The sequence below is a fragment of the Heptranchias perlo genome, chromosome 2 (genome assembly GCF_035084215.1).
Source record: "Heptranchias perlo isolate sHepPer1 chromosome 2, sHepPer1.hap1, whole genome shotgun sequence".
Taxonomy (NCBI): Eukaryota; Metazoa; Chordata; class Chondrichthyes; order Hexanchiformes; family Hexanchidae; genus Heptranchias; species Heptranchias perlo.
In genome coordinates, this window is record NC_090326.1 from 8852384 (window position 1) to 8875817 (window position 23434).

General features: G+C 47.6%; 1 protein-coding gene across 1 annotated transcript in view; it reads right to left on the bottom strand.

Moving 5' to 3' along the window:
• Positions 1-23434, bottom strand: part of glb1 (galactosidase, beta 1) — a 181087-nt gene that overhangs the window by 85282 nt on the left and 72371 nt on the right. Inside the window, exons 12-13 of the mRNA XM_068000075.1 lie at positions 18625-18714; positions 13861-13974 (exon numbers count right to left, since the gene is read on the bottom strand). Coding sequence (XP_067856176.1) covers positions 13861-13974; positions 18625-18714 — 204 coding nt within the window. The remainder of the gene's footprint in view (positions 1-13860; positions 13975-18624; positions 18715-23434) is intronic.

Here is a 23434-nt window from a genome sequence, read left to right on the forward strand (position 1 = left end):
GAGAGGGGGGGGAAGAGTTCAGGAGAGGGGGGGGAAGAGTTCAGGAGAGGGGGGGGAAGAGTTCAGGAGAGGGGGGGGAAGAGTTCAGGAGAGGGGGGGGAAGAGTTCAGGAGAGGGGGGGGAAGAGTTCAGGAGAGGGGGGGGAAGAGTTCAGGAGAGGGGGGGGAAGAGTTCAGGAGAGGGGGGGGAAGAGTTCAGGAGAGGGGGGGGAAGAGTTCAGGAGAGGGGGGGGAAGAGTTCAGGAGAGGGGGGGGGAAGAGTTCAGGGGAGGGGGGGGAAGAGTTCAGGAGAGGGGGGAAGAGTTCAGGAGAGGGGGGAAGAGTTCAGGAGAGGGGGGGGAAGAGTTCAGGAGAGGGGGGGGAAGAGTTCAGGAGAGGGGGGGGAAGAGTTCAGGAGAGGGGGGGAAGAGTTCAGGAGAGGGGGGGAAGAGTTCAGGAGAGGGGGGGAAGAGTTCAGGAGAGGGGGGGAAGAGTTCAGGAGAGGGGGGGAAGAGTTCAGGAGAGGGGGGGGAAGAGTTCAGGAGAGGGGGGGAAGAGTTCAGGAGAGGGGGGGAAGAGTTCAGGAGAGGGGGGGAAGAGTTCAGGAGAGGGAGGAAGAGTTCAGGAGAGGGAGGAAGAGTTCAGGAGAGGGGGGAGGAAGAGTTCAGGAGAGGGGGGAGGAAGAGTTCAGGAGAGGGGGGAGGAAGAGTTCAGGAGAGGGAGGAAGAGTTCAGGAGAGGGGGAAGAGTTCAGGAGAGGAAGGGAGGGAGAGGGGGAGAGTTCAGGAGAGGAAGGGAGGGAGAGGGGGAGAGTTCAGGAGAGGAAGGGAGGGAGAGGGGGAGAGTTCAGGACAGGAAGGGAGCGGGGGGAAGAAGAGGCCTTAAAGAAAAAGCTTTAACGGAGGCATTAAAAGATGCTTCAATTAATAAATTGAATCCTGTTATTGTGAAATAGGTAATTTGTAAAACATTTTAAATCTTTATTTTGGACATCAGAAATTGCAGTTGCTGAAGAAAAAAAAGAGACGAAAATGTTTGTTTGAGAAAGCATTCCTGTATTTTCTGGGAACTCGGAGATCAGATTATTCAATAAGAGTGACATGTTTACACAAGACTGCCACTAAATATTGCAGACTATAACATAATCCTAAGGGGTAAGGAAGGAAGAAGGGGGAGTGGTGGAATAGCTGTACTAATTAGAGATAATATAATGGCAGTAGAAAAAAGGGACATATCTAACAGAAGGATAGAAACAGAATCCATGTGGATTGAAATAAAGGATAAGAAGGGATCGATCGCGTTAATAGGGGTATACTACAGACCACCTAATAGTGGAAAAGAAGGAGGAGGAAGTAATGTGTTAGCAAATATGTGAAATGAGTAAAGGACATGGAATAATAATCATGGGAGATTTTAACAATCCTTAAATAAACTGGCAAGAAGTAGGTCAAGGGGACAGGGAATGGAGTTTTTACAATGTGTGCAGGACTCATTTCTTACCCAGTACGTAAAAAGCCCAAGAGAGGAAGCAGCAACATCAACAACAGCTTGCATTTATATAGCGCCTTTAATGTAGTAAAACCTTCCAAGGCACTTCGCAGGAGCAATTATCAAACAAAATTTCACACCGAGCCACATAAGGAGATTTTAGGACGGGTGACCAAAAGCTTGGTCAAACAGGTAGGTTTTAAGGAGCGTCTTAAAGGAGGAGAGAGAGGTAGAGCGGCAGAAAGGTTTAGGGAGGGAATTCCAGAGCTTAAGGCCGAGGCAGCTGAAGGCACGGCCCCCAACGGTGGAGCGATGAAAATCGGGGATGCGCAAGAGTCAAGAATTGGAGGAGTGCAGAGATCTCGGAGGGCTGGAGGAGGTTACAGAGATAGGGAGGGGCGAGGCCATGGAGGGATTTGAAAACAAGGATGAGAATTTTAAAATCTCAACTGCTGGATCTAGTAATGGGAAATGAACCAGAGCAGATAAGAGAAGTAAGCGTAGGGGAACATCTAGGCAATAGCGATCACAACATAATAAGGTCTAAGATAAAGATTGAAAAGGACATAAGATAAAGACCAAAGTAATGAATTGGAAAAAAGATGATTTTCAGGGGATAAGAATAGAACCAGGGAAAATAAACTGGAAAAATTTACTGATAAACAAAGAGATAGAACAGAAGTGGGAAACATTTAAAACGGAAATCAATAGAGTCCAGGAGAAATATATCCCACTAAAAAGCAAGAACAAACTAGACAGTAATGACACACCCTGGATGAATAAAGAAATAAGGGCAAAATTGAAACTAAAGAAAAAGGCATACACAGATAAAGAAGGAGAGGATGACAAAAGGGAGTATGAAAAGGTTAAGAAAGAAGTTAAAAAAACAATTAGGAAGGCAAAGAGAAAATATGAAATTAAATTATCAAGGAATACAAAAAGTAGTAAAATATTCTACAGACACATGAACAAGTGAAAAATCAGGCGAGGGATAGGGCTGCTAAGGGATACTCACGATAAACTCACAGGTAATGACAGCAAAATGGCAGAAATATTGAATAGTTACTTTGCCTCAGTATTTACCAGGGAGACTAACAAGGTGGGCATGACATTAGAAGAAAGAGATCAAAAAAGATATAAAAACGTTTAAGATGGAAAGGAGTGGGGGGAGGAAAGAGAGATAAACTAATCAAACTTAGAAAGGATAAAACCCCTGGTCCGGATTGATTGCATCCATGCATTTTAAAAGAAGTTAAGGAAGAGACAGCAGAGACACTATTACATATATATAAAAATTCATTAGAAAAGGGAATAGTGCCAGAGGACTGGCGGACAGCTAATGTGATTCCTATGTTTAAAAGTTCTATATTTATAGAATCAGTCATGCAAACTATAGACCAGTTAGCTTAATGACAGTAGTAGGAAAGATAATAATTCTTACTCAAAGGTATAATAGAGAAACATCTCGAAACCAAAAATATAATAAAGAATAGTCAGCACGGATTTCAATAGAGAAAATCATGCTTGACCAACCTTACTGAATTCTTTGAAGAAGTAACAGAAAGAGTAGACAAGGGTAATGCAGTAGATGTAATATATTTGGATTTTCAAAAGGCCTTCGATAAGGTACCGCATCGTAGACTCACGACTAAGGTCAGGGCATGTGGAGTCAGGGGACAGTTAGCAGAATGGATAGCAAGCTGGCTACAAAACAGAAAACAGAGAGTAGGGGGTTAAAGGTGGGAAGTGGTGTTCCACAGCAATTGGAGCTGGGATCACTGCTGTTCACCATTTACATAAATGAATTGGACACTGGAATCGGAAGCACAATTTCAAAATTTGCGGATGACACCAAATTGGGGAGTGTAGTTAATACAAAGGAAGAATGCGTCAAAATTCAAGAGCATTTCAATAAACTTGCAGAATGGGTGTGTAATTGGCAAATGAATTTCAATATTGATCATTGTGAGGTATTACATTTTGGTAGGGAGAATAAGGGGGCCAAATACTGCTTGGATAATAAGAATCCAAATGGGATCGAATAGCAGAGGGATCTAGGGGTACAGATACACAAATCACTAAAAATACTCTGAAGTAACATTTTCCTGGATAGATATTGGTTTCTGGAAAACCTCAATATCTCGAAGCCATTCGAGCACATCTGCCACAGAAGGGCTGAGACACAAACGCTCAAGACCTGCAGTCAAACCAATGGCGTCAGCATGACGCAGGTTAATAAGGTCATAAAAAAAAAAGCAAACATAGCACTGGGGTTCATTTCTAGAGGGATAGAATTGAAAAGCAGAGAAGTTATGTTAAACTTGTATAGAACCTTGGTTAGACCACACTTGGTGTAATGTGAACAGTTCAGGTCTCCATATAATAAAAAGGATACAGAGGCACTGGAGAAGGTGCAAAAAAGATTTACTAGGATGATACCAGAACTGAGAGGTTCTAACCATCAGGAACGATTGAGCAGGCTGGGGCTCTTTTCTCTAGAAAGAAGACCTAATAGAGGCCTTTAAGATTATTAAAGGTTTTGATAGGGTAGACAAAGAGAAGATATTTCCACTTGTGCGGGAGTCCAAAACTAGAGGCCATAAAGATAAGATAGTCACTAATAAATCTAGTAGGAAATTCTTCACCCAGAGAGTGGTGAGAATGTGGAACTCAGTACCACAAGGAGCAGTTGAGGCGATCAGAATAGATGCACTTAAGGGGAAGCGAGACAAACACGAGGGAGAAAGGAATAGCAGGATATGCTGATAGGGTCAGGTGAAATAAGGAAGGAGGAGGCTCGTGTGGAGCATAAACACCGGCATGGACCTGTTGGGCCGAATGGCCTGTTTCTGTGCTGTACATTCTATGTAATTCCATGTAATAGGAATTTGCAATAGGAAAAAGGGCACAAAAAGTGCTTGAAATGATCAAACAGAAGTTAAGCGGCACAAACAGGAACTGAACCGAGATGCAAGACTTTTAAGATGTACAGTGAAACATGTACAAACGGACACTCCCTAAAAACAGACACTAATGGACAGTCCCAAATAGCTTACATTGTAACAGATACAACCTGCACCTTAAAACCACATAAGCTCTCTGATTATGAACTACGGAGAGCTGTCAAGGCACCAAGTCCGTTTACTACTTAAAACACGGGACACGCAGGTGAAAGAAATGGCTTTTGTGTAATGGAGATCTCTTCACCCAGCACCCACAGCAGCAGAGAACACCACTCTAGAAGAACATAAGAAATAGGAGCAGCAGTGAGCCACACGGCCCCTCGAGCCTGCTCCGACATTCAATAAGATCATGGCTGATCTTGGACCTCAATTCCATTTTCCTGCCCTCTCCCCATATCCCTTGATTCCCTCAGTGTCCAAAAATATATCGATCTCCGTCTTTATTACACTCAATGACTGAGCATCCCTATCTCTGGAATACAATGTGGACACGGCCCTGTCCCCGAGAAACCGCTCGATCTCTGGGATTCAATGTTTCCACGGCCCTGTCCCCGAGAAACCGCTCTATCTCTGGAATACAATGTGGACACGGCCCTGTCCCCGAGAATCTGTCCCAGAGAAACCGCTCTATCTCTGGGATTCAATGTTTACACGGCCCTGTCCCAGGGAAAACCCGCTCTATCTCTGGGATTCAATGTTCACAACGGCCCTGTCCCAGAGAAACCGCTCGATCTCTGGGATTCAATGTTTACACGGCCCTGTCCCAGGGAAACCGCTCTATCTCTGGGATTCAATGTTTACCACGGCCCCTGTCCAGAGAAACCCGCTCTATCTCTGGGATTCAATGTTTACACGGCCCTGTCCCAGAGAAACCGCTCCTAATCTCTGGGATTCCAATGTTTACACGGCCCTGTCCCAGAGAAACCGCTCTATCTCTGGGATTCAATGTTTCACGGCCCTGTCCCCGAGAAACCGCTCGATCTCTGGGATTCAATGTTCACACGGCCCTGTCCCCAGAAAACCGCTCGATCTCTGGGATTCAATGTTTACACGGCCCTGTCCCAGAGAAACCGCTCTAGTCTCTGGCTTCAATGTTTACACGGCCCTGTCCCAGAGAAACCGCTCTATCTCTGGGATTCAATGTTTACACGGCCCTGTCCCAGAGAAACGCTCGATCTCTGGGATTCAATGTTTACACGGCCCTGTCTCCCAGAGAAACCGCTCTATCTCTGGGATTCAATGTTTACACGGCCCTGTCCCAGAGAAACCGCCTCGACTCTCTGGGATTCAATGTTTACACGGCCCTGTCCCAGAGAAACCGCTCTATCTCTGGGATTCAATGTTTACACGGCCCTGTCCCAGAGAAACCGCTCTATCTCTGGGATTCAATGTTTATGTGCGCCCTGTCCCAGGGAAACCGCTCTATCTCTGGGATTCAATGTTTACACGGCCCTGTCCCAGGGAAACCGCTCTATCTCTGGGATTCAATGTTTACACGGCCCTGTCCCAGAGAAACCGCTCGATCTCTGGGATTCAATGTTTACACGGCCCTGTCCCAGAGAAACCGCTCTATCTCTGGGATTCAATGTTTCACTACGGCCCCTGTCCCAGAGAAAACCGCTCTATCTCTGGGATTCAATAGTTTATGTGGCGCCTGTCCCAGGAAACCGCTCTATCTCTGGGATTCAATGTTTACGTGGCCCTGTCCCAGAGAAACCGCTCTATCTCTGGGATTCAATGTTTACCACGGCCCTGTCCCAGGGAAACCGCTCTATCTCTGGGATTCAATGTTCACACGGCCCTGTCCCCAGAGAAACCGCTCGATCTCTGGGATTCAATGTTCACACGGCCCCTGTCCCAGAGAAAACCGCTCTATCTCTGGGATTCAATGTTCACACGGCCCCTGTCCCAGAGAAACCGCTCTATCTCTGGGATTCAATGTTTACACGGCCCCTGTCCCAGGGAAACCGCTCGATCTCTGGGATTCAATGTTCACAACGGCCCTGTCCCAGGGAAACCGCTCGATCTCTGGGATTCAATGTTTCACGACGGCCCTGTCCCAGAGAAAACCGCTCTATCTCTGGGATTCAATGTTTACACGGCCCCTGTTCCCAGAGAAAACCGCTCGATCTCTGGGTATTCAATGTTCACACGGCCCTGTCCCAGAGAAACCGCTCTATCTCTGGGATTCAATGTTCACACGGCCCTGTCCCAGAGAAACCGCTCTATCTCTGGGATTCAATGTTTACACGGCCCTGTCCCCAGAGAAACCGCTCGATCTCTGGGATTCAATGTTCACACGGCCCCTGTCCCAGAGAAACCCGCTCCATCTCTGGGATTCAATGTTTACACGGCCCTGTCCCAGGAAACCGCTCTATCTCTGGGATTCAATGTTCACTACGCCCTGTCCCAGAGAAACCGCTCTATCTCTGGGATTCAATGTTTACACGGCCCTGTCCCAGAGAAACCGCTCTATCTCTGGGATTCAATGTTCACACGGCCCTGTCCCAGGGAAACCGCTCCATCGTCTGGGATTCAATGTTTACACGGCCCTGTCCCAGAGAAACCGCTCTATCTCTGGGATTCAATGTTCACACGGCCCTGTCCCAGAGAAACCGCTCTATCTCTGGGATTCAATGTTCACACGGCCCTGTCCGCAGAGAAACCGCTCTATCTCTGGGATTCAATGTTGACACGGCCCTGTCCCAGGGAAACCGCATCTATCCTGGGATTCAATGTTTACATGGCCCTGTCCAGAGAAACCGCTCTATCTCTGGGGATTCAATGTTTACACGGCCCCTGTCCCAGAGAAACCGCTCTATCTCTGGGATTCAATGTTTTACACGGCCCTGTCCCAGGGAAACCGCTCTATCTCTGGATTCAATGTTTACACGGCCCTGTCCCAGAGAAACCGCTCTATCTCTGGGATTCAATGTTCACACGGCCCTGTCCCAGAGAAACCGCTCTATCTCTGGGATTCAATGTTGACACGGCCCTGTCCCAGGGAAACCTCTCTATCTCTGGGATTCAATGTTTACATGGCCCTGTCCCAGAGAAACCGCTCTATCTCTGGGATTCAATGTTTACACGGCCCTGTCCCAGAGAAACCGCTCTATCTCTGGGATTCAATGTTTACACGGCCCTGTCCCAGGGAAACCAGCTCTATCTCTGGGATTCAATGTTTACACGGCCCTGTCCCAGAGAAACCGCTCTATCTCTGGATTCAATGTTCACACGGCCCTGTCCCAGAGAAACCGCTCTATCTCTGGATTCAATGTTGACACGGCCCTGTCCAGGGAAACCGCTCTATCTCTGGGATTCAATGTTTACATGGCCCTGTCCCAGAGAAACCGCTCGATCTCTGGGATTCAATGTTTACACGGCCCTGTCCCAGGGAAACCGCTCTATCTCTGGGATTCAATGTTTACACGGCCCTGTCCCAGGGAAACCGCTCTATCTCTGGGATTCAATGTTTACACGGCCCTGTCCCAGAGAAACCCGCTCTATCTCTGGGATTCAATGTTTACACGGCCCTGTCCCAGGGGAAACCGCTCTATCTCTGCGCGATTCAATGTTTACACGGCCCTGTCCCAGGGAAACCGCTCTATCTCTGGGATTCAATGTTTACACGGCCCTGTCCCAGAGAAACCGCTCTATCTCTGGGGATTCAATGTTTACACGGCCCTGTCCCAGAGAAACCGCTCTATCTCTGGGATTCAATGTTTACACGGCCCTGTCCCAGGGAAACCGCTCCATCTCTGGGATTCAATGTTTACACGGCCCTGTCCCAGGGAAACCGCTCTATCCTCTGGGATTCAATGTTCACACGGCCCTGTCCCAGAGAAACCGCTCGATTCTGGGATTCAATGTTTACACGGCCCTGTCCCAGGGAAACCGCTCTATCTCTGGGATTCAATGTTTACACGGCCCTGTCCCAGAGAAACCGCTCGATCTCTGGGATTCAATGTTTACACGGCCCTGTTCCAGAGAAACCGCTCTATCTCTGGGATTCAATGTTTACACGGCCCTGTCCCAGGGAAACCGCTCCATCTCTGGGATTCAATGTTTACACGGCCCTGTCCCAGAGAAACCGCTCGATCTCTGGGATTCAATGTTTACACGGCCCTGTCCCAGGGAAACCGCTCTATCTCTGGGATTCAATGTTTACACGGCCCTGTCCCAGGGAAACCGCTCTATCTCTGGGATTCAATGTTTTCACGGCCCTGTCCCAGAGAAACCGCTCTATCTCTGGGATTCAATGTTTACACGGCCCTGTCCCAGGAAACCGCTCTATCTCTGGGATTCAATGTTTACACGGCCCTGTCCCAGGGAAACCGCTCTATCTCTGGGATTCAATGTTTTCACGGCCCTGTCCCAGAGAAACCGCTCGATCTCTGGGATTCAATGTTTACACGGCCCTGTCCCAGAGAAACCGCTCTATCTCTGGGATTCAATGTTTTCACGGCCCTGTCCCAGAGAAACCGCTCTATCTCTGGGATTCAATGTTTACACGGCCCTGTCCCAGGGAAACCGCTCTATCTCTGGGATTCAATGTTTTCACGGCCCTGTCCCAGAGAAACCGCTCTATCTCTGGGATTCAATGTTTACACGGCCCAGTCCCAGGGAAACCGCTCTATCTCTGGGATTCAATGTTTTCACGGCCCTGTCCCAGAGAAACCGCTCTATCTCTGGGATTCAATGTTTGCACGGCCCAGTCCCAGGGAAACCGCTCTATCTCTGGGATTCAATGTTTGCACGGCCCTGTCCCAGAGAAACCGCTCTATCTCTGGGATTCAATGTTTACACGGCCCTGTCCCAGGGAAACCGCTCTATCTCTGGGATTCAATGTTTACACGGCCCTGTCCCAGGGAAACCGCTCTATCTCTGGGATTCAATGTTTACACGGCCCTGTCCCAGAGAAACCGCTCTATTTCTGGGATTCAATGTTTGCACGGCCCTGTCCCAGGGAAACCGCTCTATCTCTGGGATTCAATGTTTACACGGCCCTGTCCCAGAGAAACCGCTCTATCTCTGGGATTCAATGTTTACACGGCCCAGTCCCAGGGAAACCGCTCTATCTCTGGGATTCAATGTTTACACGGCCCTGTCCCAGAGAAACCGCTCTATTTCTGGGATTCAATGTTTGCACGGCCCTGTCCCAGGGAAACCGCTCTATCTCTGGGATTCAATGTTCACACGGCCCTGTCCCAGAGAAACCGCTCTATCTCTGGGATTCAATGTTTGCACGGCCCTGTCCCAGGGAAACCGCTCTATCTCTGGGATTCAATGTTTACACGGCCCTGTCCCAGGGAAACCGCTCTATCTCTGGGATTCAATGTTTACACGGCCCTGTCCCAGAGAAACCGCTCTATTTCTGGGATTCAATGTTTGCACGGCCCTGTCCCAGGGAAACCGCTCTATCTCTGGGATTCAATGTTTATATGGCCCTGTCCCAGGGAAACCGCTCTATCTCTGGGATTCAATGTTTACATGGCCCTGTCCCAGGGAAACCGCTCTATCTCTGGGATTCAATGTTTACACGGCCCTGTCCCAGAGAAACCGCTCTATCTCTGGGATTCAATGTTCACACGGCCCTGTCCCAGAGAAACCGCTCGATCTCTGGGATTCAATGTTTACATGGCCCTGTCCCAGGGAAACCGCTCTATCTCTGGGATTCAATGTTTACATGGCCCTGTCCCAGGGAAACCGCTCTATCTCTGGGATTCAATGTTTACACGGCCCTGTCCCAGAGAAACCGCTCTATCTCTGGGATTCAATGTTCACACGGCCCTGTCCCAGAGAAACCGCTCTATCTCTGGGATTCAATGTTTACACGGCCCTGTCCCAGGGAAACCGCTCTATCTCTGGGATTCAATGTTTACACGGCCCTGTCCCAGGGAAACCGCTCTATCTCTGGGATTCAATGTTTACACGGCCCTGTCCCAGGGAAACCGCTCTATCTCTGGGATTCAATGTTTACACGGCCCTGTCCCAGGGAAACCGCTCTATCTCTGGGATTCAATGTTTACACGGCCCTGTCCCAGGGATATGGATTTCCCCAGCATCCATTGCGGCCGAGAAAGAATTCCCCATTCGACAAAAGCCGTGAACTAAACCCTCGGAGGATCACATCTCACTCCACCATAGCGTCAGGTACTGATGAGCTGCTAACAGTCCCCTGCCCACCCCCCAGAACTGCAAACATTAGCAGTTGCAGCACACGGAGGGAGGGGCTACCCGACTGGGGTCTGCAGGACATTATTCCCCCCCCCCCCCCCCCCCCCCCCCGAATTTGGCTGGGATCTCCCAGGCACTCCGGCCCTACAGCAGCCACCTCGCCCTGTGCAGGCTGCCAACGTAGCAAATCCTAGAATCGGGACATCCCTCCCTCAATGGAAAAGGACCCGGGATGGCAATAAACTGGGAAACCCAACGAACAGAAAACTAACTGAAATCGCATCCCACTGGCAGGGCTCCAGAATTAGGCACGATCCCAGGTGAGGGCGAAAAAAAAAAAGGAATGCTGCAGGAAATGCAGCCAATCCCGGGATATTTGGCTCATCTGGTTTACAGTACATACAATGACCATTTTGAAAATAAGGACACCTATAAATAAAGGACACCCGATGCAAGTCCCTTCGGTGTCCCTAATTTACAGGTTTCACTGTAGATAAAAATCGACATATTGACAGTGGAAATTCTATGATCTCGCTCCTCATAAGGAAGACAATAAAGGGTCACAATCTATACCCTGAGCTGTTTTATAGACAGCTTTTAGAAATACAGTTCTTTTCCTGAAACCTTTCCTAACGGCGGGAGCTAGCACCCGTAGCTTTCTGTGACGATTACACAATCAGCTTGATACAATTTCAGTTGGTTGAATCCTTTCCAAACTCAGCTTAATGAACAATTCCAGCTACTTCAATATCCTTCGGCTCCTTGCCAAAGCTTTTTGGATTTGAATAACTGACAGTTTCAAAAATAACTGGCGGTCATACACCGAACTGAAGCAATCTCGCAGCGTGTGTGTGTGTGTGTGTGTGTGTGTGTGTGTGTGTGTATATACAGAGTACAAGGCTAGACTCTGCTCTCAAGCTTGTAACCTTGCAATGTTAATCTCTGGCTGCAACACCACAAATCGACATGCATTATCTGGTAATATAGTATGGCCCAGGCTTGAACAGTCCACGCTGCAATATCAATTAGTAAGTACGATATCACATCATTGGCTTTAATGCGAAACAAAGTCAGCTCTGATTGCTCAGTCATTCGCAATGGTTTTGTACATGTGCAGACTCTAGACCTGTAACATTCTTCAATACGGCTGCAGTCCATAGTCCTGAAGTGATTGAATAAACAATCTGACTTGACCCAACAAAAGACAGACCAGCTCCTTCTGGCATTCCCAGCCGCACACTCTTAGCCCAGAGAACCCAGGCTGACAATTAACAAATTGAAGTGATGAGCAAAGTCCCATCACTTGGTGTTAAAGAGATAAGGGCCGCAAAAAAACATTCCCGCTATAATTGCATGCAGAGGATCTCAGGCCTTCAATGTTTCCAAAGGGTTCTGGGCAGCCCAATGCACACAAAGCTTCCTCGGGCTGTGAAAATTGTTCAGGTTAGAAGGCCTCGCCCGACATGCGACTGGAGTGACTGAGCAGCACTCTGGTCATCCAGCACCTGTTGGCAACAGACACCGAAGGAGAGAGCTTGATTAAAAAAAAAGTTAAAATTACCTGGATCTACCCCTCCCACGCCAGAAAATCTCCCAGAACTCAAGAGGCAACTAGCATTCCTTCACCGGCTACTGCAGTCCGAAATCGTGAAGCCCGCCTCCTGTTATGTCGAGCACATCAGGCAACTTTGCACCAAGAGCAACAGAAAAGTATTCGAGAAATAAGCTCATTCATGTGGAGGTGCATGGAGTGACTCATCAGTGCTGGAACCAGTGATGCTGAATGAGCGGGGGCAACATTACCAGTGTCAAAAGCAAAAATACTGTGGATTCTGGAAATCTGAAATAAAAACAGAAAATGCTGGAGAAGCTCAGCAAGTCAGGCAGCGTCTGTGGAGAAAGAAACAGAGTGTTAACGTTTCAGGCCGGAGACCTTTCGCCAGAGCAGGAAGACGTAAAAGAGATAAAAAGTTTTAAATCTTCCAGTTCTGACGAAACGTCAACTCTGTTTCTCTCTCCACAGATGTGGAGATGCCGGTGATGGACTGGGGTTGACAATTGTAAACAATTTTACAACACCAAGTTATAGTCCAGCAATTTTATTTTAACTTCACAAGCTTTCGGAGGCTTCCTCCTTCCTCAGGTAAATGTTCAGGAGCTCCTCGAAGCCTACGCATTTATACATACAATACACCATGTATTGTTCTGTGATGTATAAATGCGTAGGCTTCGAGGAGCTCCTGAACATTTACCTGAGGAAGGAGGAAGCCTCCGAAAGCTTGTGAAGTTAAAATAAAATTGCTGGACTATAACTTGGTGTTGTAAAATTGTTTACAATTCTCTCCACAGATGCTGCCTCACTTGCCGAGCTTCTGCAGCATTTTCTGTTTTTATTATCAGTGTCATCGAGTCATGCTTAAGATTTATAATGTGACAAATCTCCCTATCTGATCAATGGCCAATGGTTTTTTGCCACACGACATTCTTACACCTCGACTAACATAACTGCACTCATTTCTGCAGGGGCTTCTCCCGATCGACCGCCGCAGGGTCTGCGTGAACCGCAGGGTCTGCGTAAACCGCAGGGCGACACCGTTTACGCGGATCTTTCGCTGAAGTTACAGTGGTCGATCGGGAAAAACCCCAGTGAAAATTCGACCCCAAAGCGTTCAATGGTATAACAAACTGTTCACGGTAAATTTGGAGTAATCAGCGCAGTTGCGTATAACGAGCACCTCTGTGGAAGAGTCATAACCGTGTTCTGTAATACCGTACGGCTCTGAAAATCTGCGAGCTGCAATCCTGGCGGTTACGTTGGGATCGCTTCCCGCCAGCGTCCTCCAGCGTCAGACTTTGCGGGAAGAGCACCTAACTGCCAAGCAGGCACCCCCCCGCCATCACAGAGGCATCTCCAGTGCCCGCCTTCCCCACGAGCTGGAAAATCGATTGCCTGCCCACCGTCCAGGTATCCCACTCCCCAGGCACTAGCTATGCCCTCTTCAGCCGGATCGATGCCATTTTCCAGTGGAGCTCCGAAGGAAATCCGAGGACTAATACTCTATAATTCTCAAATACTACGTAATGCACTGCAGTGCTCTAATACTCTGTTATGTTATGTAATACTCCTGTAATCCAATATTCTGGCTGATTTAACTCATGAGTTTTGAAGAGAATGTGAGGTTAAGTTGACATAAGGGAGGTGGAAGAAAATACAGCAACTTTAGATAATAGGCAGGTACATCAATGTGATCTTACCCCATCCACCGTGACGTAGGCTCGGTCATGGACACCATTCTGGGGTGATGCCAATGGGGTAGCCTCAGTGCAATTTATTGGCAGGGTATTTCGATAAAGCATATATCCAAAATACTGTGAAAAAAGAAACAATACATTCAAATCAGCAGGGTTGAGGGAAATTGTCCTTTAATTTTATGAGTAGGAGAAAGAGCTGGATCAGATGCAGGCAGCCACGACAGGGCCAGCCTCCAGCCAGGAGTAGCGACTTTCAGGGAATGGCAAGCAAGATGCCAGCCGCAGTTACCAGAGGAAGCACGGTATCGTCCGCGATAGCCTCTTCGAGAGCTGGGGTTGCAGGCAGGGGCTGAACGAGCCAAACTGAGGAAGGTAAAACATTAATATCTTAATACACGTTTACATAATTATATTTATTTCAATAAAACTGGAGCCAGCACAGCCCAGGAGAAGCCTTGCTAATGCATTTATACAATAAAAGGAAGATCAAAATCTTAAGAGAAGGAGGAATATATTAAGATGTAAAGTCAAGAACAGAAAAAAATCTTAAACTTCCAAGCTGAAAGTTCAGTTTAAAATGACTTACCCGTGAGGAAAAAATTCAGTTTGAGAAATGCAAGATCGGGTCAGAAAGTTGGGACAGAAGGTTCAATTTAGTAAACATATATTTTCCCCCCCACCAAAAGAAAAATTTGGAGAAGGTCCATAACATTAAAAATTGTTTAAATTAATATTTAAAACTAAGAAAAAGCAGGTCACCAAATTATACAATGGCACCTGCTGTGTGTGACACCAGTCCAGACACATCTATGACAGGCATAGTGCAACACAAGGTAAACTAACAAGGCCAGCTACAGGGATAACGGGTGCTACAGGTGCTGTGATGGGTTTGCAGATAGGAGCAAGCTTCACATGAAAGTTTTCAATAACTGCAGGCTCCACGTACAGAATTGAATATAAGGTAGATTACAGATATTTTCCAACAGACTGAATCCCATGATTGCGGAATATGCAGTTGGGGGTTAAATAAGGCACAAGGCAATCTGTCATCCATTTATGATGGGTCGTCATTTATGATTACATCTTTTGTGTAATTTTTAAAAGGTTCATACTTTTTTTGGGCTTCTTTTGTAGAATTTTGCGATTGTCTGTTTCAATTATGTACTTTTTTCTCCCCCAGAACATTTATATTTAAATGAAAAGAGCTAAATGTCTGCAAAATCACCACAAAACTGACTGTAATTAAAGCATTTAAAGACTTCGATAGAACAGCTCAACACAGCAGCAACAACACATTCAAGTACAAGCTGAAGAGTCCCATGGAAGTTACCAAGTCACGGTAAAATTAACCAAGAAGGTTGCATTAAAGCACTCCAAATACCGTATTCCATGGTTAAAGTGATACAAGAGGGATGAAGGCATGCCAGGGAGATCAGTCGGCATCGGACCCTCCACCGTGCCACCAATCATATCTGTAAGCCTCAGCACAACTACCTGGCAATAACTGGGGCAGCTCACTCTGCAGACTCTGGGTCATATACCTACAACCAACCTGCACCACATGGACAGCACCGCAAGTGGCAGTTAGTCACCACCAACATCTTCCCTTCTGCCTCCGCCTCTTTTTTGGGCTAACATTAGGATCGTTTCCAGTCTCAGCCATTGGGCTGGCCTGTGTAGCAAACAGGCGACTGCTGCATCATCAGCATGGCCAGCACTCTCCTCTCCTTTCTCAACAAATAGCAACTGCCCAACGTCACTGTAGGTTCTACAAATTAGAGGGGGACATTGAACGCAGCCGCCCAGCCAGCAGGTTACTGTCCCTCCTCTGGCATCACCACTTGTGACTCAGTGCTATCTCCTTAAACTCACTAACTACATCCTGTAAGACGTGTGTTGTTGTGCTGGTGTTCCAAAACGTTGCTGAGAGACACATGGGCCCCTATATTACCAGGGAGGCTGGATGGCAGCGGTGGGGGGTCGACTGGGCGGGTGGGTAACCCGCCCAGTCAAATCGGTGGGGTCCCCACGCGATCGCGGGTAAATTGAAGCCACTTACCTTGGATTCTGGGTTTACCGTTGGAAACCTGCGCAGCGGGCGGACTGCGCACCCGCATCACGGGCTGTCAGCTGGAGGAGCCCTATTTAAAGGGGCAGTCCTCCAATGCTGCTCCTGCAGCAAACAGCCAAAATTACAGCATGGAGCAGCCCAGGGGAAAGGCTGCTCCCAGGTTTAATGATGCCTTACTCCAGGTCTTACTGGATGGGATGAGGAGGAGGGATGTGTTCTACCCAGCAGACGGGAGGAAGTGGCCTCTGCCACCAAGAAGGCCTGGCTCGAGGTGGCAGAGGAGGTCACCAGCAGCAGCAACATCTTCCGCACTTGGATCCAGTGCAGGAAGCGCTTCAATGACCTAACTAGATCAGTCAAAGTGAGTACACTTACTCATTCTCCTACATTCCATCTTCCACATCACCGCCCCCACCCCCCAACTCATTCTGCACTGCCAACACTACTCTATCACATCACTCCTCACACCCACTCAAACCTCACCTCCCCAGTACTCATCCCACCACTACCACTCAACCCAATCCTCATACAATCTCATGGCTCTGTCTCATACTCACCCTCTGATGCATCTCTTTCACAGTCACCCTCACCCAACCTGCCACTACCTCTGCTGCAGCCACAGGGGATGCATCACGTATGAGTAGTAGGAAGCGTAAGGCAAAGGTTTTGTGAGCACAAAGGGGATGCACAAGGGTGTTTGATGGCTTGTCATGTTTTTTATTTATATTTGATTTTGCTTCAACCCACATTAAATATTGTATTGTCACCACTACTGCCACGTCTTGGCCATTCTTGACTGGCTTGTGCAATAAGTCCCTTTCATGAGGTTCTCCATGAACACCCACACTTGATGCCACCCATTGGGTCACCCTACAGTGGGTGTATGTGTAGTTACACAACTATTTTGTGCAGGTGCCTGTGGCGCAGCACTGTGTTGTGGAGCTCCACGTGGCGGAGGTGGACGCCGTGCCTGGCGAGGCTGGTGATGTTGTTCGTTCTCGGATGAAGTGATGAATGCAGCCATGGCACCCCCCCATCCTGACAGTGTGAGTTTGAGGGGGTCCGCAAAGTAGGTAAATGTGTTTGCACAGCAGAGTTTAGGGTATAAACTAATAATTTTGAGTGTAAAGACAAAGGTGTTGCAGCCAAAACTTTGTCTGAAGTGACAGAGTGCCCTGCTGCAATAAATGAGATATTTCCCCCCAACTGTCAAATAATCCTTTGCATCTCCCACTGGCTGCTGGGTGAAACACGTCTGCTCCAACAGGGAGTGTTTCCCACAGCACGGGAAACATGCCGAGGATCCATGAAGATTGCACCCCTGCCAAAATCTCCTGTCAATGAGGTCTGTCAAGGACCTTAACTAGGTAAGTAAGTATTTAAATTATCATCCCGCCGGCTTTAATTGCCGGTGGGAGTCCCGAACGCGTCATTGGGGAACCCGGAAGTGGGTGGGTTGGAGCCGGGCTCCGGACCCGCTCCGGGATTCCCCCATTTTACGAGCCCCCCCCACCCCGCCCCCAACGCACCCGCTCGGCCACCCTAAAATCGACCCCATGGACTGTGAGTTACTGTTTTGTTCTGGGCCACTGGCAGTGCGGGCAGGGGAGAGAGAGAGAGAGAGAGAGAGAGAGAGACACACACACAGACAGACGTGAGTGTGAGTGATTACCTATTCACGTTCCCAGGCGTATGGACCCACATTATTCTATTTTTAAAGACATCAGCCCAGATTTTCTGCTGTCATGGAATTGGGCGCGTCTCCAGGATGCCCATGATGTACCCCTCCCTGTGTGCCTACTGGCCTCAAGGTCATTAATATTACTTGTGGCAGGTTTCCCAGCTCCCACCATGAGGTCCAGGCTGGGGTGGGAGCCTCCAAGCTGCCAGTGAAACTTGAGAAAATCTTGGAATAGTTTTTATTTCCCTCCTCCTGGGTGTTAAAAACTAAATACCGCCCTCCCCCCCACCGTTGCCACAGCAACACTAGGTGCCAGAGACCCAACAGGTGTCTCTAGTATCCCGTGTCGCCGTATCCTGCCTGCAGGAGGTTGGAGAGTGCGGTATAAACACAGGCAGAGGAGCAGCTGCGCGTGTTCCCAACCCATTTCCTGCCCCAGTTTCAGCGAGAGATACTGACCCTCCCGCTCTCACGAGTCTCCCAGACCCAGAGCCTGCCTCCCGCTGGATTCCTAGCCCAACGCCAAGTATCAGAGCTGCACGAATAGTAAGTCCAACCAACTACTGGGCATCCAGGGAACCCTGAGACTGCGAAAAATGCAATTAAAAGCTCAGTCATATTTTAACTGGATCGTGCAGAACTCAAACCGCAACCGATCTCTCGTTACCCAATTCTTGCATTCGAGAATGCAGATCAGGGAAACGCAAATATCCAAGGTTCCACGGTAATGGAGAAATTGTGGTTATAAACCCGTTTTCTTTTTCGCAGATCACAGACATGAATTTGGATAAAGTTGAGAACTAAAGCAATATGCAATTTTAACGGCTGTGTGTCCTGCGGGCCGGAGAAAAAAATGTTCCTTTTAAATTAACGACACAAAATAACGTCCCGTGATCTCGTTACGTCAATAAATGTTTGGTTTGTAAATTCTCCTGGGCGGATAAGCAAACTGAAGGAATTAAATGCTCGTGTCTAATCTAACATGGCTCACCAAAGAAAATACTAAAAACCTTACCTGCTTCATTTCAACAAATGTCAGTGGGTAAACAGACTTGACTGGGCCAGAAAACGACAGCGAGTCAACCAATTCTGCAACACTCTGTAACTGCAAAAATATTCCCAGTCATTGATCACATGCTTTACACAGTCAAAATTTGTCTTTATGAACAAAATTCTGATTAAGATTCAAATTGTGGCAAAATACGAACAAAATGCAAAAAGGCAATTGAGAAGGAAGATTTGATATAAAATCTGTAAAAGATCAAAGCATTCTCGGCAACAGAATATTTCACACAAAGCATATTAGTACAGTAAGTAATCTCACTGAGGTATCAACGGGTTCTTCAACGAAAGTGAAAATGAGATGTGAGGCAAGATTTGTCACTTTGGCAGAAAGCCCGCGGGAATCAGCCACTGGTCCTGAAGAACGTTCCTGAATCAGGCGGATTTCGGTGGCTCCCGGCAGAATTCCCGTCCACCTTAGGGGGGTCACGCTCAGGTCAGGCTGTCTCCAGGTCAGCTGAAGAGGTGGCCCAGGTTCTTACAACATTTCAAGCGTCACCGCAATGTGGGGGGGGGAAAAAGAGGGGCAGTTGTCTACCCCACGATCCTCAACAGAGTCTTTTAAAATTTGAATCTCCTCCTTGCTCGTCGTTGCAAGACTGACCACCGGTAACATGCAGGCATTCCTTGTGCCAAGCAATGCTATGGCAGAAACGACTGAATATTCCTGTCCATTTAGAAGTTGGGGGGGGGGGAAATCGGTCTTTGGGTTGGAGAGCAAAATGGGCAGTAAAGAATTGGCTTCAGTGGAAAAGGTGATTGGGCAGAGTGTAAAATGGGCTGCCGATTCCTTATTGCCATTTTGCTGAAGACCAATTTCACCCCTACTGTATTTATATCACACCTTCTGTATCCTCAGGATGTCCAAAATTAATTACTTTTGAAGTGTAGTTACTACTATTTGGCATACAAGCCAACTTGCACACATCAAAGTGTCGTATGAACTATTCATCTGTTTTGGCTATGGCGGTTCAGAGAGAAATGTTGGCCAGGACACCTTGAGAGCTTCCTGCTTTTCTTTTATGTCCATGGCAGATGGGGTCTCAATTTAACACTCCAAACAATGCAGCACTCTCTCGGGGCTGCGCTGAAGTGTCAGCCCAAATTACGTGGTCAGGTCCAAGAGTGGGGCTAACTCGAGTTGTGACCCAGAAGTGAAAATGCTGCTTACTGTGCCAAACTGACAGAGGTAGCATTCCAATGGATATTTAAAAAGTAATATGAACAAGCAAGCTTTATAGAAAAATTTAGCAATGCTTTCCAGACTATATCTCGGTGGATGTATTCAATGACTGACATTGTTTCAGACTGAAAATTCCAGAAGTGATAGTGAGTGATCAGGAATCATAGAATGATTACAGCACAGGAGGAGGCCATTCGGTCCGTCGAGCCCGTGCCGGCTCTCTGCAAGGTCAATCCAGCTAGTTCCACTCCCCCACCCTTTCCCCATAGCCCTGCAATTTTTTTCCCTTCGAGTACTTATCCAATTCCCTTTTGAATCTGTCTCCACCACCCCCTCGGGCAGTGCATTCCAGATCCTGACCACTCGCTGTGTAAAAAAGTTTTCCTCATGTCGCCTTTGGTTCTTTTGCCAACCACCTTAAATCTATGCCCTCTGGTTCTTGACCCTTCCGCCAATGGGAACAGTTTCTCTCTGTCTAATCTATCTCTATCAAATCTCCTCTCAACCTTCTCTGCTCTAAGGAGAACAACCCCAGCTTCTCCAGTCTATCCACCCTGGCAGAACAGCATCCAGACAGTTTTTCCATCCTCCCTCCCCCTGCCCAAAATCAGGCGGAAAGGGAGTATAAAATTCCTGCTCTGACCTTTGGAAGGCTCCTTCAGAAGCATGTTGAAGTTACTTGTGGTTAATCAGGTTAATATCTTATTGTTGCGTTACAAAGGCTATCAATGCTTATTATCAGCGATCAGCTCAAATAAAAACCTATTAACCTAAGCGTCGGTTTTGTGGACATGCTACCACCATGCTAACCATGCCTTGCCCACCTGAAGTGCATATCGTGGGTGCACTCCCCGCTGGGAGCAGATATTGGAAGATCATGGGTGCATTTCCAGTCAGAATCCAAATTAGGAGATAGTGGGCACGCTCCCTTCTCAAATCTTCTTAGCACCCGAACCCGCACCCCCCCTCTCCATTCCTGGATCCCACAACTCTCCAGTAAGTGTTCACAAATCCCTATACCGCTATATAAATGCAAGTAAAGGACTTAGGAAGGAACACAGAAACAGAGGAACAGGAATAGACCATTCAGCCCATCGAGCCTGTTCCGCCATTCAATTAGATCATGACTGATCTGTACCTTAACTCCACTTGGTTCTATAACCCTTAATACACTTGCCTAACAAAAATCTATCAATCTCAGTTTTGAAATTTTCAATTGACCCCCAACCTCAACAGCTTTTATGGGGAGAGAGTTCCCGATTTCCACTCCCTTTTGTGTGAAGAAGTGCTTCCTGACATCACCCCTGAACGGCCTAGCTCTAATTTTAAGGTTATGTCCCCTTGTTCTGGACTCCCCCCACCAGAGGAAATAGTTTCTCTCTATCCACCCTATCAAATCTTTTAATCATCTTAAGCATCTCAAGTAAATCATTGCTTAATCTTCTATACTCGAGAGAATACAAGTCTAGTCTAAGCAACCTGTCCTCATAATTTAACCCTTTTAGCCCCGGTATCATTCTGGTGAATCTGCGCTGCACCCCCTCCAAGGCCAATATATCCTTCCTGAGGTGCGGTGCCCAGAACTGAACACAGTACTCGAAATGGGGATCCCTAAATCTCTCTGCTCATCCACTGTTCCGAGCTTCTCGCCATTTAGAAAATACTCTGATCTATCTTTCTTAGCTCCAAAGTGGATGACCTCACACTTCCCCACATTGAACTCTCTCTGCCACAGTTTTGCCCACTCACTTAATCTATCAATGTCAATTTGCAACTTTCTGCTCCCATTTACACTATTTACTGTGCTACCTAACTTAGTGTCATCAGCAAACTTGAATATACGGCTCTCTATTCCTTCATCCAAGTCATTTATGAAAAGCTGAGGCCCCAGTACAGATCCCTGAGGGACACTACGGGCTCAGTTTTAAACTTAAATTGTGGGTGCGTCGGGACGGGCAGGGGGGGCTGCAAAAGTTGCAGGAATGCAGAGTGGGTATGGAAGCCGGCTCCAACCCATTGATTTCCGAGTTTCCCACAGATGCACCTATGTGCGCGCGGGCGTCCCGAATCCGGAAGTCCTGCTGGCATGATAGTTAAAGAACCAAATGTACCTTATTGAGGTACTTAAGGCAATTTACTGGTGACATATTGGGCAGTTAGGACGATATTTAATTTACCTGGGCGGCTTTCCCATGGCTTATGATTTATGCCTGGTGAAACCAGGTGTGAAGGGACGGATCAGGCAAGAATAAACTAAATAAATTAAACAACGAACCATTGCACAATGTTGAAACACAAAATCACCCTACCTTTCTACCCTGCTCCGATCTCCCCCCACTCCGATCTTCCATTCCAGTGCCAGATGATGTCTCGCTCTCTCTTTCCTTTCCTCTCCCCGCCCCGCAACCCCCTCCCCCCCACCCCCCCACCCCCCACCCCCTCCCTTGCAGCTCCTCTCGGCAGCCAGCCTAGCAATCAGGCTGCCTGCCAAGGACGAAACCCAGAAAGAACTTTAATCACCATCAATTACATTGCAATCGTGTCGGAAACGGTAAGTTTTTAAAAGTATTGTAAAGATATGGTTTAAAACAAGAATAGTCAAATATCCCAGCTCGCATAGCACCAAAACATTTAGCAAGAGAGCGATGGTTGAGGGGACTTGAAGGGGTAGGGGGGGGAGGGGGCATGGTTCAGCGTCTCTGTGAGAACAAGGACAGCTTACACAGTGGAACATCGGAGAGGCCATACAATACATAACACTAACATCAGAAGGTGATCTACACCAGAACAAGATTTAAGGTGAATAGTAGAGGGGGGCTGAGGAGAAATGCTTTCACCCAGAGGGTGGAGGGGGTCTGGAACTCACTGCCTGAAAGGGTGGTAGAGGCAGAAACCCCCAACTCATTTAAAAAGTACCTGGATGTGCACCTGAAGTGTCGTAACCCACAGGGCTACGGACCAAGTGCTGGAAAGTAGGATTAGGCTGGGTGGCTCACTTTCAGCCGGCACGGACACGATGGGCCAAATGGCCTCCTTCTGTGCCGTAAATTTTCTATGATTCTAAGAGATGTGGTTGCTAAGAAATCGACATTGGTGGGGCCGTGCAAGGCCGAATAGGGGGCTGCACTCATTAGAAAAGCCACACATTCCTCAAAGGAACAAACAGCTTGTAAACAGAGATGAGAACTGAGGTCATTGGCTACGCTACATAAAACAGCTTATCATGAGTTGTTAACGTGGTGTCAGCATGGTGGGATGACTTACGACTAGGAGATAAGACCAAAGATTCTTATGTGCAGAACAACGCAGCCGAATAGTATAAAGATAGGGCATGCTCCTTCCCAAAGGTTAGAGCTCTCAAGAGATCAGTCGGAAGTCCACCGCTCCAGGCAGCCTACGGAGGTCAGATCTGATCAACCTGAGTCCACGGGCAAATCAGATTGTATTGATTACTTGTCTTTTAATGAAATCTGAAGACCGTTGTTTAATTATAATACCATTGCGAGTCAATATATTAAAGCTTGTTGATTAATAACCACTTGTGCACAAATCACACACGGAAGTTATTATTGAAGGATTA